Consider the following 16,140-nt stretch of genomic DNA (forward strand, 5'->3'; position numbering starts at 1 on the left):
CCTTCATTGTTGCAGCTTTTGCAGAGAGAATGATAAGCTTAAAGTTCTCCCAAATAGCTCTCCTTATATATGGTTAATGGTTATGGTCTCTGGTTAAAGCTTGGGGTTTAATTTAGTGTTTAACATGCTTCTAGTCAAACCTGGTGCAGGAGTGCCCATGACATTTCTCATGGCTGTCCACTCTTTTGTCAGGCAGCTGCTGAGCTCTGCCCTCTGACAGTTCATCACAGGGGTGACTCTCAGGCTTTCCCACACAGAGATTCATTTCTTCTCTGGTCTTTCCACTTGCTTTATCTATAAATTATGGCTCTTTTTTCTCAAGCTTAGGCTATTTTGGGCTCTGGACTGAATATTAAGAGGTGACTGAGCTCTTGCATTACCGATGGAAAGGAGTTCCTTCATTCCTGCATCCATTTTTGCAGCTATCTATGAGGAAAGGAAGGGGATTGATCACATTGTCAGGGAGCATATATAGAGATGGGATGCAGTTTGGATTAACCTTCCCTGCACACATAAAGAGCCTTTTTCCTTCAGATTCATACACCAAACAGATTGTTTGATATATGAAGTCAATTGGTTTAGTTACCATAAAAAGGTTTCAATTTATTGAAATTTTGTTTAATTAACTGAAAAAAATTTTTGGATTGCAGTTTTCGGACTTAATAATACAGCTGTGTGTGACTTGTATCATGGTTCCCTCAGTTGCATTCAGCCTAATTCCAGTGCTAAACTTGGGCTCTCTCTTGGTTAAATTTTTGACATCTGCTTGAGAAGAGAGATAAGTTCTGCCTACCATAACTAATTTTATTTTCCCTTGTGAGTAATGGAGAACAATTATAAAAAGTGTATCCACTCTGCATCATGCCATAGAGCCCTTCTCTGAAAATGATGGTGAGTTGTCCAAGTGGTCCCATGTGAATGATCCGAACAGAAAGATTTCAGGTGAAAATGGCATCATTTCTGGTGCTGCACCAGTACTGTGATGCTAACTGTAGTGTTCACTTCATCTAGATTTTATGCTTCTTATAGATAATTAGATAGAGGTCAAAGAAGGATTTAGTAAGGGTCTAAGTGGCTGTATCCCTATAGATGAGTTCAAGATGTTTTTAGGTTGGACATAATTACCTATTTATTAAAATTCATGCTTTGAGTATGTGTTAAAGATTAAGACAACATCCAGGCTAAATTAGGAGAAATAATTTAATTTAGACATCCAAAGGCTTTCACACTTCAGGAGAAGCTGCAGAACTGTTAGACTTGGTGATTTTGAGGCTTTAGATTTTAGGTGTCAGGTAATATCCCAAATTAGTTGGTGTAGCAGCATGGGGGGATTACTTGATTTAATTGCGGTTGCTTTTATTGTTGTTTTCATAGCATCTGATAATCCTATAGTATTAAAAAACTGAGTCATGCTCATGAACTGATCTTCATATATATGACACTGAGATGTTTTAGGTTAAACATCTTGCTCTTTATCACACTGGTGTGTACCTACGGCAAAGCAGGGAGTTTAACCAAGTCTTAAGAGCCAAGAGCTGTTGCCCAAACCAGTCACCTTCTGGCCTGCAAAAAGCAATAAGCAACTACTGCTCTATTAAGTTTTTTTTTCATTTGCAGCTCTTCTTTTTCTTAGAATTAAAGTGAAATCCTTTACCAGTTCCTTTCTGGAACCTTCTGACATGTTACCTACATCTCTGAATTACGTACTAGGCATAAAACTGTCAGAGGTTTCTTCAGAAAATTTAGCTGGAGGGCATCAACTCCCTTCCTCTCTCATGTCTTTCACTGGTTTTCTGTGGGGATTGTAGAATAGCTGAAAATAATGTAGTAAAATGCTGTATGTAAGATAATATAGTAAAACAAGAAAAAGTGTGGCAGTGAAAGATTCTTCTTATAGGCAAGCTGAAAACTCTAGAGGCTGTTCTGGGTGCTGCATAGCTACCTTTAATGACTATTAGAGCAATGTAAAACCACATACTAGGAAAACATTAGCACAATAATTTGCAGGTTATTTGGACAGAGACATCAGTATGTTGATTATGTAATCTAGTGGGAAGTCCAAAAAAATATTCATAAATGGCATCTCATTGATTTTTCTATTTTGCTAAGAATATAGCAGTGCTGGAAGCTTGATTTTTTTTTTTCCCTAAAAATATGGGGTGCCAACCCAGAGATGTCTTCAATATGTTCTGAGAGGGTTGTGAAAAATATCAAGTTCCATTCTTAAAATCAAGCATGCTGCTTGTGATAGAAGAAGGTACAAATATATGCATTCACATAGGGCAAAATACTTTAGGAAGTGCTCTGGGTGCTAGAGCACAAAGCTGTACACTGTAGGTGGTAGAACTCAAAGATTCAGTGAGCATGGAGATGTGTTTGCTCAGATTAAGAAAATAAAATATTCCAAATCAATCTCTAGAAATTACTTGAAAGTATTAAACTCTCTTACTTGTCATTCAAAGTTTTGCAGACCAAAGTGTGTCCTTACTGAAAGGTAATATGCAGTTGCAGAGCAGCAAAGACTGGGAGATGTAATAAAAACACTGACATTTTGGGAGATATTACTGGGAATGATATTATAAATACCAGTTTGCAGATGAAAATTGAGGGGCAGGGCTATTTACCATGCCTGGTAAACTGAAAGAGAGATCCTGAGAGTCCTGGCTTTCAGTTTGGAGTCTGAATGCTACCAGTTTGCTTTCTACTGTAGAAGAATAACATTCTATTTTACACTATTTACTGTACAATAACGTAATAGTGAATAAACAGATCTTTCTTGTAGCAGCAGATGCCAGGAAATTGAAAAAGGAAATGGTGATCTCTTTTGGTCTTCAATGTTTCCCAGTTCTATTTAAGCAAAAAAGGTAAAAAGATTTTATCTGTTCAAGATGCATAGAGCAATATGTAGGCAGAAGCTGCTTTATGCATGAAATTCTATTTTCATTCTTATGTTACCAATTAGCATTGAATTCCGTGTTAATTACCTAAAAAAATTTCAGAGATGATGGTAGATATAGGAGATCTGTGATAATAGGAACATGTTGCCATAGACACAACTGTTCAATATGACACTGGGACACTGCTGCGTGAAGAAACCCACTGAAGCTGTATTTCACAACGCATTGAAATTATGCAGTTGTGAAAAAATAATTATAATCCTTTCACTGAAATACCATGATGTTGATTCTAAAATATTCAACAACCTATTTCAGTGCAAAGGGCTGTCAAATGACAGAGAAAGCCAATGCATCAGAAGTACTGAGATCTGTTTTAAAGTTTTTATTCTTCCAGGTGGCCAACATTTTTGAGCATTGCACAGCTTCATTATGGGTTTTAACAGCTTCACTTGTAGCTTGGGAATTTCTACATCTCTCAAAACCCCATATCATTAATTGACATGAAATGCCACTATTTAAAGAAAACATAGGGGAAGAAGCAGAGAACAATGCAAAGCAGAAGTGTAAAATGACAGTTTTCTGTTACAGGCAGTAACAACTGTGGAGTTGAGTGTTTCCAGATTGTTCCAGTCTTGTGCTTTTTTTGTGCATGTGAATTAGAAGATACGTCTGCATATAGTCCAGAAGAACTTGGCTATCATCTAGCCTCACTTCTTGGCCAGGAATTCACTGAAATCAGCAGACAGCAATTGTCTGCCTGTTTAACATACTTTGTGGTTTGGTTTGTTTTTCCAGAGCATCATGTACAGCAGCTGCAGCCATTAATTAGCAGATTTCTGTTGAGTATTTAAAGAGATATATTCTTGTTACAAAGGTAAACTTATGAATGCACATACATACACTCTATGTCAACCATTATTATATAATTCTCATTGCCTTATTGCATTGCAGGTTTTGTGAAGGACTAGGCATCATCAGAAGGTGGGGAGATGAGCTACATTCCTGTGCTCGTTTGGTGGAGGATGTAAAAAAGCCCTTCCTATGGTGCATGTTTATTTTATTGACTAGACTTCTTTCTCTTCAGACTCGAATTTTTTAAAAAAACAATAGCTGTATTGAATCTCTCCAGGTCACAAAAGACTAACACAATTGCATTCTTCTGTTTTGTTGACGTGAGTCACCTCTCACAACAGATTTTTCTATCCTCCTTTCTTGGGAATATCTTCTTAAAGTCCAGTTTAACTCATCTTATTGAGTCAGTAACAACTCTCAGTAGCCTTGCTTTGGTTCTGATCGACAAACACAAGCTGAAAGGTCTCTTGCCCACCTGCCTTTCCAATGATGACACACAATATTTCTATCATCTGTATTAGGACTCCCTGACTTTCTCGGCAATCCCTCACTCTTTATATACTTTCCATCATTTTTGCAGTGTTTATAGGAGTAAACTTCATGTAGAAGTTTCCCAAATCAGGACATTTGGATTAAAGTTACCCAATAACTGCAAATGTATATGGTTGTTCAGATGACAGTTATTGTTGTGTTCAGAATGCTCTTTGACAATTGCATGATGCTCTTACACTGTATTCAATGTTCCAGTCATTGTGACTGAACAAGTATTCACAAACACTTCCTAAAGCATATTTCAATATGTGAACTCCAATTTAAGTGTAGTGATGAAAAGGGGACAGAAAAAAAGATACTTTTAGACTTTATTACTGCGCTTTTGTAGAGCAGCTATAGTAGAACTGATAATCTGCCAAAAGAAGAACAGGGAGCATCAACTCTTTATAATTGAGGTTTACATACAAACTCAGTGTTGTGGCATGTGCATTAAATGTATTTTATACCTTAAAGAAAATCTTTGAAATTAATGAGGTTTGTTTTAGTGTTTGCTTTAGTAGATGCAGATTTTCATTCAGCATATATCATACTTTAGTCTGATTTTATTTATTCTTTGGGCCAGATTCTCATATTTTATAGGACTGTAGATATTTATGACCCTGTTGAAATGAAAAAGATTACTAGTATTATGATTGACAGTAGACTGGCTTTGTTTTCTTAAGAGATTTGATTATATTTTTAGTTAATGTGTGAAAAAGGACATGCTTCTTTGGTTCAAGAGGGCTGCAATTTCTAAAACTGTTTAAGTAAAGCATTAAGAGAACAGAAAATGTTCCTCTTGGATAAATATGGCCCTAGTCATTTGGTATTCTGCTGTCATCATGCACATCTCATTCAGTCTTTTTCTCCATGCAAAAGAGATATTGACCCTGTGTACACTGAGAATAACTTTGCATATAGAAGTATTAACAAAATGTTTCTAGACAGCACCATAGCTAGAAAGATTGGTGGAGATTTTTAGATTTTATAAGTAGTCACAGAGGAAGCAGTGCTAAAGTCAGCTTCCCTGTGAAATATCATCAGATTACTGATTTACAAGAAGTAATTTTACAAGATATTTCACTGAAGACATTCTCTGAGTTTATCTGATCTCCACTGCATGTGACTCAAGGGGGTATTGAAGTGAGAAGTGGACATGCTCGGAAGAAATGTGCAAAGCATGGTATTTTAAAAGGAAACTTCTAACTAGTCAGAAATAATAGAACTCCTTAAATAATATTGGCAAAAAGGAGTTCTTTAACTGCTGTGAAATAATAGAAGTACTTAGATACTAGCAATGTAAAAAAGTTTCTATTAATATGTAAATATTTTGAAAATATTTTGTGTCCCTTAAGGACATTTAAAAATTTTGTCTTTGTGTGCCAAATTCTCCACAAAAAGAATAATTTCCAGAAGAAAATAACCATGCATTGACCACCACATTTGAAGGATTCCCTTGAACCTAGAACATTAAAAAATTATAATAATTGCTCAGTGTTGTACATGTGGAACATATTTGCGCCATCAAAAATAATAATAATAAAAAAACAAAAACAAAAACAAACAAACAAACAAAAAAAAACCAACTAAAACTTCTTTATTCTGCCAGTAATTACATCCCCAAAAGAAATGGGATCTAATTGCTGAGATCTGTCTTCTCAACAGCAGTTTTCAGGAGCACCTTGTGAAGTTCTCAATTCCCTCTACAGCTTTCTTATAGGCCCCATTTATGTACTGAAAGGGTTCAGTAATGTCTTCCTAGAGCTTTTTCTTCTTCCAGCTGAACAACCCCAACTCTCTTAGTCATTCTTCATAGGAGAGGTATTCAAGCCCTCCAAACATCTTTGTGGCTTCCTTTTGACCCACTTTATCAGGTCCTCATCCTTCTAATGTTGGGTTTCAGAGCTGGATGCAGCACTCCAGGTGGTGTTTCAGGAGAGCAGTGTAGATGGGGACAAAATCACATCCCTCAATCTGCTTGCTGGTCATGCTGCTTCTGATGCAGCCCAGGATAGGGCTGGCTTTCTGGGCTGTAAGTGCATATATTGTGGCTCTTGTTAATTTATTTATCCACCAGTGTTCCCAAGTCCTTCTCTGCAGTGCTTCTCTCAACCTTTTGATGCCTGATACTGGTGATTGCCTGGACCTAGGTGTAACATCTTGCACTTGGCCTTATTGAGCTTCATGAGATTTCCACTGGATAATTCCTCAAGCCTGTCCCTGTCCTATTTTATGGCATCCCTTCCCTCTAGCATATTGATTGTACCACTCAGGTTGGTGTCATGTGCAGATTTTAATTGTCACACTGGTTAGGTTATTAATAAAGGTACTGAACTGTGCTGGTCGCAGCATGGGCTCCTGCAGAATACCACTTGGTAATGATCTCGATTTGGACATTGAGCCATTGACTGCAACTGGACATCCAGCAGATTCCTTATCCATCAAATAGCCCATCCATCAATCATATCTCTCTAATTTAGACACAAAGATGTGTGTGGGACCCTGCCAAAGACCTCGTTGAAGTCAAGATAAATGATATCAGTTTCTCTTCCCTTATCCAGCAGCAGTCACTCCATCACTTCATTGTAGAAGGCCAACAGATAATTTAGGGATGATTTATGCATTCTGAAGCTGTGTTAGCTGTCTAGAATCACCTTCCTGCCATTCATATGCCTTGAAATAGCTCCCAAGAGGATCTATTCCATTGTCTTACCAAACACAGAAGTGAGGATGACTGGCTGGTAGGTCCTATGGTCCTTTTTATTTATTTATTTATTTATTTTTTTAAAATTGATGTGATATTTTCCTTTTTCCAGTCATTGGGTACTTTGACTGCTATGACTTTTCAAATATGATGCAGAGTGGCCTATCAATTACACCTGCCAGTTTTCTCAGGACAATGGGATTCATCTCATTAACTCCCATGAACATCTGTACATACAGCGGAAAATATTTTGACTTGATGGGTAAAAGAGGAGCTGAAGTAAGGAATAAAATAATTGGTAAAACTCTGCAGGAAAAGTCCCAGTCAGTCATGGAAAGGGATTTGCTGAGTTTATTTTTTGCTGCTAGTATGTTTTTAATGTATTTACAGTTTGGGTAGTACCAGAAGAAAAAGTATATAGGTTGGCCAGGTGTCTTTATATGTTGGAAGTCACAGTTCCAGAGGACATACAGATGTAACATTCATCACCAGTTTACTGGTTTTCACAGAGATAAATTGCACAAAAAGGTTTTCTGCTCCGTCATGTTTATAATATATTTATTTTGAATATTATTTTATTTTTTAAAAGAAAAAATAGATTGCTAGATTTAGCATATTATTAGCGCAATTAGACCTGTTCTAACCTATCTATTCTTTACTGAGCCTAATAGTTTGCTTTTAACTCATAAGGCTTCTAGAAACATCTAGATTCATCTCTTGAAATCAGTAAAACATAGAACATTACACTAATTGCCTTGTGAGTAGTTTCCATTATTAATTATCCTTTACTTTCAAATGCTATGCAGGCTTTACAAGAACCAGCTAAATTGAAACATATTTTTAAAACAAGGTGTTTATCTCACTGAAAAGATTTCTAGTTGAAGTTTGTTAATATATGAAGCTAATAACTGTTATTAATAGAATAGAGAGGAATAGGCAGATCATGGCCAATGAATATCCATCCATGTACTCTGTATTGTAAATTCAAACATTTTGCTTGTTTAATGAAAATACTGTCTGCATTAAAAAAACCCTTAAAAAATGCACAAAAAAACCCTACACATGTATTTTCATGAAAAATTGGCTTTTTTCCAGTACTACAGCATTTTTATCTTATTTCTTAGTTTAACGATTGGTTCCCTTTAAAGAGTTCCCTCAACTAAAATCACAGTACAAAGAATAAAATACTAAGAGCTTTGACACACATGGGCCTTTATGAAATACAATTCAAAATCCAGTTGTTGTTATACAAGTTTATAGTGAGAGATTTAATTTTAATTATTTTTTTCTTACAAAAAGACTACAGCAATTTCCTCAGTGAAATTGCTGGAGGTTTATTTTTAAGTACTGTAATAAATGCAATTGAACTTTGGAAGTTCATTCCTTCTTCATTCATGCTGTTACCATGGAAATGTGGATTTTATGCTTAAATGAATAAGCTTAGTTCATAAGTTACAGTTCAAAAATTATAAAAGTAAAATGTTAATTCATAATTGGGGAGTGATGGCAATCATGACAAGATAAGTATAATTTCCCCCAAGTTTCATTTTTCCCCAAGTTTTTCAAACAATTTTGTTAAATTATTTTTTGTGCAGAAAACAAGCATAGTCTTCTAATCATTTAAAGGCTTCTAATAATTTAAGCTTTTTTACTTTTGTTGTGTTGGTGGTGTTTAGTCTGGAGAAAAGGAGGCTGAGAAGGGACCTTATCTCTCTCTACAACTAGCTGAAAGGAGGTTGTAGTGTGGTGGCATCAGTCTCTTCTTCCTGGTAACAAGTGATAGGACCAAAGGAAAAGGCCTCAAGTGGTACCATGTGAAGTTTAGCTTGGATAATAGAGAGAATTTCTTCACTGAAAGGGTTTTCAAGCATTGGAACAGGCTGCCCAGGAAAGTGGTGAAATCACCATCCCTCTGAGTATTCAAAATATGGTGGATGTGGCACTCTAAGAACATGGTTTAGTGGTGGACATGGTGGTGGTGGTATGTTGATGGCTGGACTTGATTATTTTAGAGGTCTTTTCCAACCTTAGCAATTCTATGATTCTGTGATGATTTGCAGATTAAAAATAAAGGACTAACTGAAGCAAAGGTTGCATTCTGTTCATGAGAGACTTTGAAGCTGGACAATAATTTGCCAAGAACACTATGTGTGGTTAATCTTTCTGCTGCAAGAAAAACAGCCTAGATAATCTCCTAGGGTTCCAGAATGCCATGGCCTTAATTATGACTGTGAATGGAAATGCCTTTTTGGAGAAGTTATCATGGGAATTCAGGTCAAGGAGAAAGGCAGGTTTTCTCTCATAGTGAGAAAATGAAACGCATATTGTGGAGACATGTTAGTAATCAATTTGAGAGAAATCCAGGAAACTCAGTTGGGGATCTTCAGAGCAGAAAAAAGTATTTACAGCCTGGATTTCTCAGCTGAGGTTTTAAAGGAGTTATGTCATCTCAATTAGTTGGATAGGATGAGGTGTAAAATAAACTTGATCCATGGATTACAGGTACAGGATTGGAAAAAGGAGGCTTTGAGTAACTCAAGGTGAAGCTTAATCCAATTCTTTCTTTCTGAACCTCTGTTCTTTGTTTCTCCTTATTTTGTTTTAAGGTCATCAGGAACAATGAGGAAACCTATCCTGAAAAAGTCACAGTCATAGAAAAGACTTACAGGATGAGGCCATTCTTCACTAATTTTTTATCATTTGAACTTTATTTATTTATTCTTTGAATTTGCTTATTATAAATGGTTTCATGACTGAAACTACAAAATACTAGCTACAAAGCCTGGTTTATGAAATATGTATACATTTTAATATTGAGAAGGAATTATTTTAGAAGTAAATTATATGTTTTTGTTATCAAAACCTTCCTCAATGCAACCACATAAAACAGAAAGCAAAGAGCTGGGACTTTCAGAGGAAAAGTATTAAATGTTCAAAAATCAGGCAACTGTATTAAGAAGATTGTGCAGGAAAAAGGGAACAGAAAATTTTCAGGGAAAACTGTGGCTTAAGTTAAATCAGCCCAAGGCAAGGTCTTTGGTGTTTACTGGTCTGGAAGTGAGGAAGAATTTTTGACACAGCAATTTATGCCTCAGAATGCCAGGATATCAGAGAGGTGTTTACAGTACTGGAGATGAGATTTGTAAATAATCTTTTCAGCCTTTTTCTTTCTCTTTGTGAAAACTTTAAGATATTCTGAGTTCAAGCTGCTGATGTAGTTCCTCTCTCTGTCATGTTCTACTAGGCATTGATGCAGTGGGCAACCTAAGAAAGACTTCTTTCCAACTGGGGCTTTGTTCCTCATTCTTCTTTCTTCAGCTGTTTCCAGATTGCCCCACAGATTCAGTCCACTTTTTCTAGTCAATAATTTCCATCTGGAAATTATGGCACCCATGACCTGCAGTCTATATCAACAATTCCTTCAATACACCACACCCCAACAGGGATATAAGTGTAAGGAACTTCTTGCAGATGTGGAAAATAACCATTTTATATGACAGTTTAGAGTCTTAGAAATGGGGGAAAGAGTAAAATCATTTCAATTGAGAGCTCCTGTGTGAAATCAGAGTTATTTAGGCAATTCAGAACTAGGGTGCTATAAAGATTGTATCACTGGAGTGTGCAAGGACAGGAAGTGATGGAACATGACTGTAGCCAGAGTGCCATGACTGTGCAAGCCAGTACCTCCTGTGAAAAGAGAGAGAATTACACCCCTGGCTACTCAAAGCCAGTGATGCAGATTGTCAGTGTTGATACTAATAAGCATTGCATGGCCTACAAATAGCCTTGCAAACCTCCACCATTATGCCCAATTTCGTGCAGACATCCACTCTTCCATCTTTTGGAGAACAGGAGTGTAATTTCTCCCTCCATCCACTCAGAAAGCAATGTACCCTCTTCTTCAGACCTTTACCCCTCTGTCTCTTTTTCTCATAGCTAATACTTGCTTTCTTTTATCATCACAGGGTGATCACAAAATCTATCTTGTTGCATTTTTTAAGACCAACTTATATTTACCAACAAATGTGTTTAAGTGAAGTGGGGCACATTGCCTTGTTATAAAGCAAATCCTGGAGACTGTTGGTTTCTTTTCTGCCTTTTTAGTCTACTTTTTTTATTGGTACTCTCTTTTAAAATACCACCCCTTCCATCATACCTGGAAAAACAACCCAAACTTGAAAATGCTTGGGTGTCTGAGCATGAAAAATGTTATTCAACAGTGTGGTTTCAGTGTTACCCCAGAGACGTTGTGGATGCTCCTTCCTGGCAATGTTCATGGCTAGATGAGATAGGGTTCTGGGCAACCTGGGGTCTTGTGGGTGGCATCCCTGCCCTGGTAGGGGGTTGGATCTAAATGATCTTTAAGCTCCCTTCCAACTCAAACCATTCTGTGATTCTGGGGTTCTGTCAGTTCTGTGATAGTATAGTGCCATGGCACTTTTGGGGTCCTTGAGCACAACTTCAGGACACAACAGCCACAGGGCATTCTCACTACTGGTACCACTGCTATTACTGCTACTAGCTCCTGAGCTCTTCTTCTGAGCAGTGATGGATGCTGCTAAGGGCTGTGCCCTCCTCACTGCTCTGAAGCAGACTGGCCTCAGGCCCTCCTGAGATCAAAGTCTTCCAAGGCAGCATGTTCCCTCTGCTCTCTTTGAACCTCTGCAGACAACCATGGTTTCCTTCTAAGCACTCCTTTCTGCCCTTCAGAAGACACAGGAGCAGAGAGTAACAATAGAATTTCAAGCTCAAGATAGTGGCTCCAGTTTCTGTTATCTGAGAATGTTCAGGTCACCAGTTGTGTGTCTTTTTAAAGAGGGTCTGTGGTATGGCTCCTTTGTGGTACTGTCTGGTACCGGTCTGTGGTACTGTCTCTCTACTGTTTTGTTTTTTTTTCTTAACCTATTTTTTTTTTTAATGTAATAACTTCTTTAATCTCTAGGGTTTTTTCCCTATTGTCACTTATTTAAAGAAGCCCTGAGTACTTCAAATATCCTGGTGCATGTCTGGATGACTCAGCCAGAGTTTTTTCCCCACTCATTTTTAATGACTCTGTATCTTTAACTGTAAATTTCACTGATATGTGATGCTTTTGAGTACCTGTTAAGTCATCATAAAATACTGTATGTCCTTGATGACAATGTTTTCTTTAACAATTAGGCTGCTGTGATAAGAAATGTCTTGGCAGAGGTGAAAAAGCCCTGCAGGGCTCTGCTTGTATAGATTACCTGAAGTAGCCCCTGATAAATATTTTGGGTTGGTCTGCTATAAAAGTAATGCTTTGTTGGCTGCTACAGAGGTATCAATTGTCTGGCAAATTCTCACATGCCCCACAATTATTACAGGAGGTAGCTACCATATGCATGAGGGTCTCTCTTGCCCCTTGCAGTATTATGAGGGTCAATCTGTAATTTTCTAGGTAATTTTTACTTGTAGATGCTCAGGAGTCATGTGAGGTTTTTTTTGAGTGAAGGCTTTGGGACTGCATTGCTTCTTGTTTTCTTAAGTCAGTCTGAAGTTTTATGTCCAGGTAATCACTCAGAAATTGTATCGTTATGCAGCCTTGCTTTCTTTAAGTGAGATTTTCCCTATGTTTGGTTTGTTTGCCTAAACACAAAACCATTAACTTTTTTAGGATTGAGAAAAAGAAAGTTGTTTCAAAGACTTTGCTGACTGAAACCTTGTGCAATTCCTTTGGCAGAAAGAAAGCTTGAATTTGATTTTCATATGCAGCTACATGTTTGCCTGAACCTTGCCTCACTTCTCAGGACTGCATCTTTTCATCTCTGCTTTTTGAATTGCATTTCTCTGTGGATCAGAATTCCCCAAGATCTATGATATTTTTTTCAAGGACTAAGATAATTAATTTTAATTTTTAGTGTACTGTACTGCAAAATAAACCATGATTCCTTTAACTTTCTATTCCCTTGAAGAATGATAAGAAATGTGTCAATTAATTCTGCTATGCTTTTGCTGAGCACCACATTACTATGTTTTAGCTTATTTGATGGATATTGCTGTAGCCAAAATCTGAAGTTTAGGATACTTCAGCTTTTTGAACTATGATATCTAGACACCAATTTCATTACTGACAAAAATCTCAGAATTAGATTTAAAACCGGTGTTCATCTCTTTTGTTGTGGAAGTCACTGTTTGTGCCAAAGAAGGCTGTGATTACTAATTACTTAATTTGTATGACAGATGGAGCAGGGGATCAAATTAAGTAGCTGTCTTGGGCTATGTTACAGAGCAATATCTAGCTTTAAACACGACTGCCTTTTTCATTCCTAAAAAAAGGCACAAACAATGACAAGCTAAAAATAGCTGTTCTCTTGGAGTTGACGACAGTTTCTGAGAGGTTGTCTTTAGGAAGATGTTGGAAAAAAACCTTGCTGTCTTTTCCCCTCCCCCTTATTCTTTAAATGCACACCCTTCTGTTTAAGCTTGTTCGCCCCATTGCGCACAGAGGAATACCCACTGATTTGGTTCGGACTTCAGTGTTTCTGAATATTTTCAAGGGGGTTTACATAAAACATTTAAAGAAATCTAAAAGTCACTGCAGATATTTCTATTAAGTTATGCTTATCCTACGCAAATTGCTGTGTGCTGATAGAGAAGGAGGTAGTAAAGCCTCTTTCACTCTTTGCCTCCCACAGTATCTGCTGCAGTGGGGGAAAAAAAAAAAAAAGCCTCTTTTCTGGTTTTATTCCTGGAGATTACTTCATAATTCAGTACTGATATCAGTGGTTTCCAGTGCTGTAAACAGAGTTGAGTCTTTCACTTTGTGTTCCTGCAGTCCAGTAAACAATCAGTTAATTCACAGCATCCCAGCGGTTGACAGGAGTGAGAGAAGTGGTTTGATTTTATTTTTGTGCTTGTGAATTAAAGCTTTGCCTTCTGGCTAGGTTCTGAGTTCCTTCATTCTGGAAGATATTGGAGCATTTTGAATTCAGAATATGTAGTTACAAATGTAAGGGCACAGAATTCTTCCAGGATTTTTCTGCTTTCATTTTATTTTTTTCTTTGTGTTTCTAATCTGAATCAGGCAAGAAAACAGTTCGAAAGCAATGTCCAGTGCCTGAGCTGGGAGCACAATGCAGTTCAGGATATTTAGAGCTAGTCCACTGCATTTTTATTAAATGAGAGGGAAGGAGTAGGTGGGACTTTTTATTTAAAAATAGATTAGCACAGGGAACTGAACTTGCATTTGAGGAAATGTTAATAAGCCAGCCAGCCATTGTCCTTAATCAGAGACTGTATTTGTAAGTAGAACATGTTGAATCTGTCATGATTGATGACGTTGTCTTTGTTAAAAGGGATGCTGCATCTTTAACAAGAACAGACAGAAGCAGTGCAGAATATACAGTAAATTTAAGATTTGGAAGAGAAACCTTTCTTCATTTTTCTGTGTATAACATTTGTAAAATATTGAAGAGGAAAACATCAAAGCTGGGGGAAATATAAGTAACTCACTGCGTATGTTTTAATTCCTCACCTTTCCCCCCTGGCTGAGTTCCCCCTCCTTTTTCCCCCCTGAATTTAAAATGCTGTAAGAAAAAGCAACTGTGGTCCAAGTTTCAGATGCTGAATTCTCTGCTAATTGAAATTACTGGGCATATTTCTATATATAGTTGCTGAAGAGATATGTAGCTTTTACTCAGTGCCTTCAAGACATGTCTTTTTGTAGTCAGAAAAACAGAGATCAATGCATTTTCAAACTGACAGAGGGAACGGATGCTCCTTAGTAGCACATGCTCGGGATCGTGTGTGTACCGTTTGTGCAGAGCAGAGACGCTGAATACTGGTCCATATGCTCCTTGTTTACTGCAATGTTTTTTGCATGTTACTGTGCACTCCGGACTAATGTGAAGGTAAGAGGGGATGAGACAACAATTTGACAGGAATGTACATGTAAAACCAGCTGCAGAAAATGTCTACCTTGTGTTGCTGAGTACTTTGGAATTGCTGGCTGAACAGGCATATTATTACAGGTGGTTGTGGAGGCTTTGTTTTATCGTTGTCTGTGTGGCTAAAGCATAGAAGCATGTTTGAATTTTGCAGTTTAGCGACCTTCAGTTTTTAACTGCTTGCAGTTCAGATTCTGGGCTTTTATGGTCTGATAAACATGTTTTGCTACTGTCCAGATAGGCCAGAGACAAGATGCCAAAGGCTGTTTGTGCAAAGCTACATAGCTTTATCCAGGATAAGAATTCCTATAGTCAGGTCCCCCATGCACCCTCCCAGGGATACTGCTTGCATGCTTTCTTGTTGATTACTTGTCTGAAAGCCGGGAGTCTTGCTGCTGCTATCCGGGTTGGTTTTCGCGCTGATTTGTTTCTAACTTGAACCAAAATGCATAAAAACAAATTATAAGCAATGTCCTAAGAAATAAAGAAAGGATTATTACTGCAAAATGCTACAGGAAAATGCCAGTTGGCTGCACTGGTCTCACAGTAACTAATAAGCAAGATTTGTCACTAATGTCAACATTTGCTTGCTCCGTTAATTAGAGTCAGGACTTCAATATAAGTTGCTGGATATATTACCTGCTCTGCAAGTAGGACAATATTAGCAGTCAGGTTCACTGGCATTGAATCGAGCTCTCAGTCAAGCTATGGGCCAGCTGTGGGAATCCAGTTGCATAATTTAAAGGAATTACAATCCTTAGCCAACATATAGGGGAGGCACTTCTGGCATACTGGCTTTTTCAAGTTCAAATAAGTGTATCTGTCTTGACAGAAAGCACTGGCAAATGACAGATAATAATATTTAGAACAGTTTTACCTGCAGAAGTAATTGCAAAGGATTTTTTGCTTTCAAACTGCTTTAAGCATGCCTCTGAATGAAAGTGAGTTTTCTGTGTTTGCACTTGGTTTGATAATAATGAACTTCATATTTATTTCTTAGGTCAAAATATTTGTTGTCATTTGATTAAAAAGTATTTTGTGTTAAAAGTTCACATTCTAAGACCCTGCTCCTTTGTTTTTGCTCAAAGTTTGTACCATTGTTTGCTGTAATAAATTCCTAAGCTTTCACATTTTATTAGTTTCTAATTAACTTTTGCAATTATGATCCACTTCTAAGGAGGAATTCTTTAAATCTGTGAATAACAAGCCAAAAAATACAAGTTAAAACCTTTAATGCTATTCTGTTTTC

At 37.2% G+C, this 16,140-nt stretch overlaps 1 protein-coding gene across 9 annotated transcripts in view; it reads left to right on the top strand.

Annotated features, from left to right (window-relative positions):
• Positions 1-16,140, top strand: part of DLG2 (discs large MAGUK scaffold protein 2) — a 982,636-nt gene that overhangs the window by 244,960 nt on the left and 721,536 nt on the right. The window contains exon 1 of one of the 9 annotated variants that reach the window (XM_021545057.3): positions 14,323-14,855. The exons of 7 other annotated variants lie outside the window; for them this stretch is intronic. In XM_021545057.3, coding sequence (XP_021400732.1) covers positions 14,736-14,855 — 120 coding nt within the window. In that variant the 5' untranslated portion in view covers positions 14,323-14,735. Of the gene's footprint in view, positions 1-14,322; positions 14,856-16,140 lie in introns of those variants that run through there. One more of the 9 variants, XM_021545060.4, reaches the window with a different exon arrangement.

The sequence above is a fragment of the Lonchura striata genome, chromosome 1 (assembly GCF_050655825.1).
Source record: "Lonchura striata isolate lonStrDom1 chromosome 1, ASM5065582v1, whole genome shotgun sequence".
NCBI lineage: Eukaryota > Metazoa > Chordata > Aves > Passeriformes > Estrildidae > Lonchura > Lonchura striata.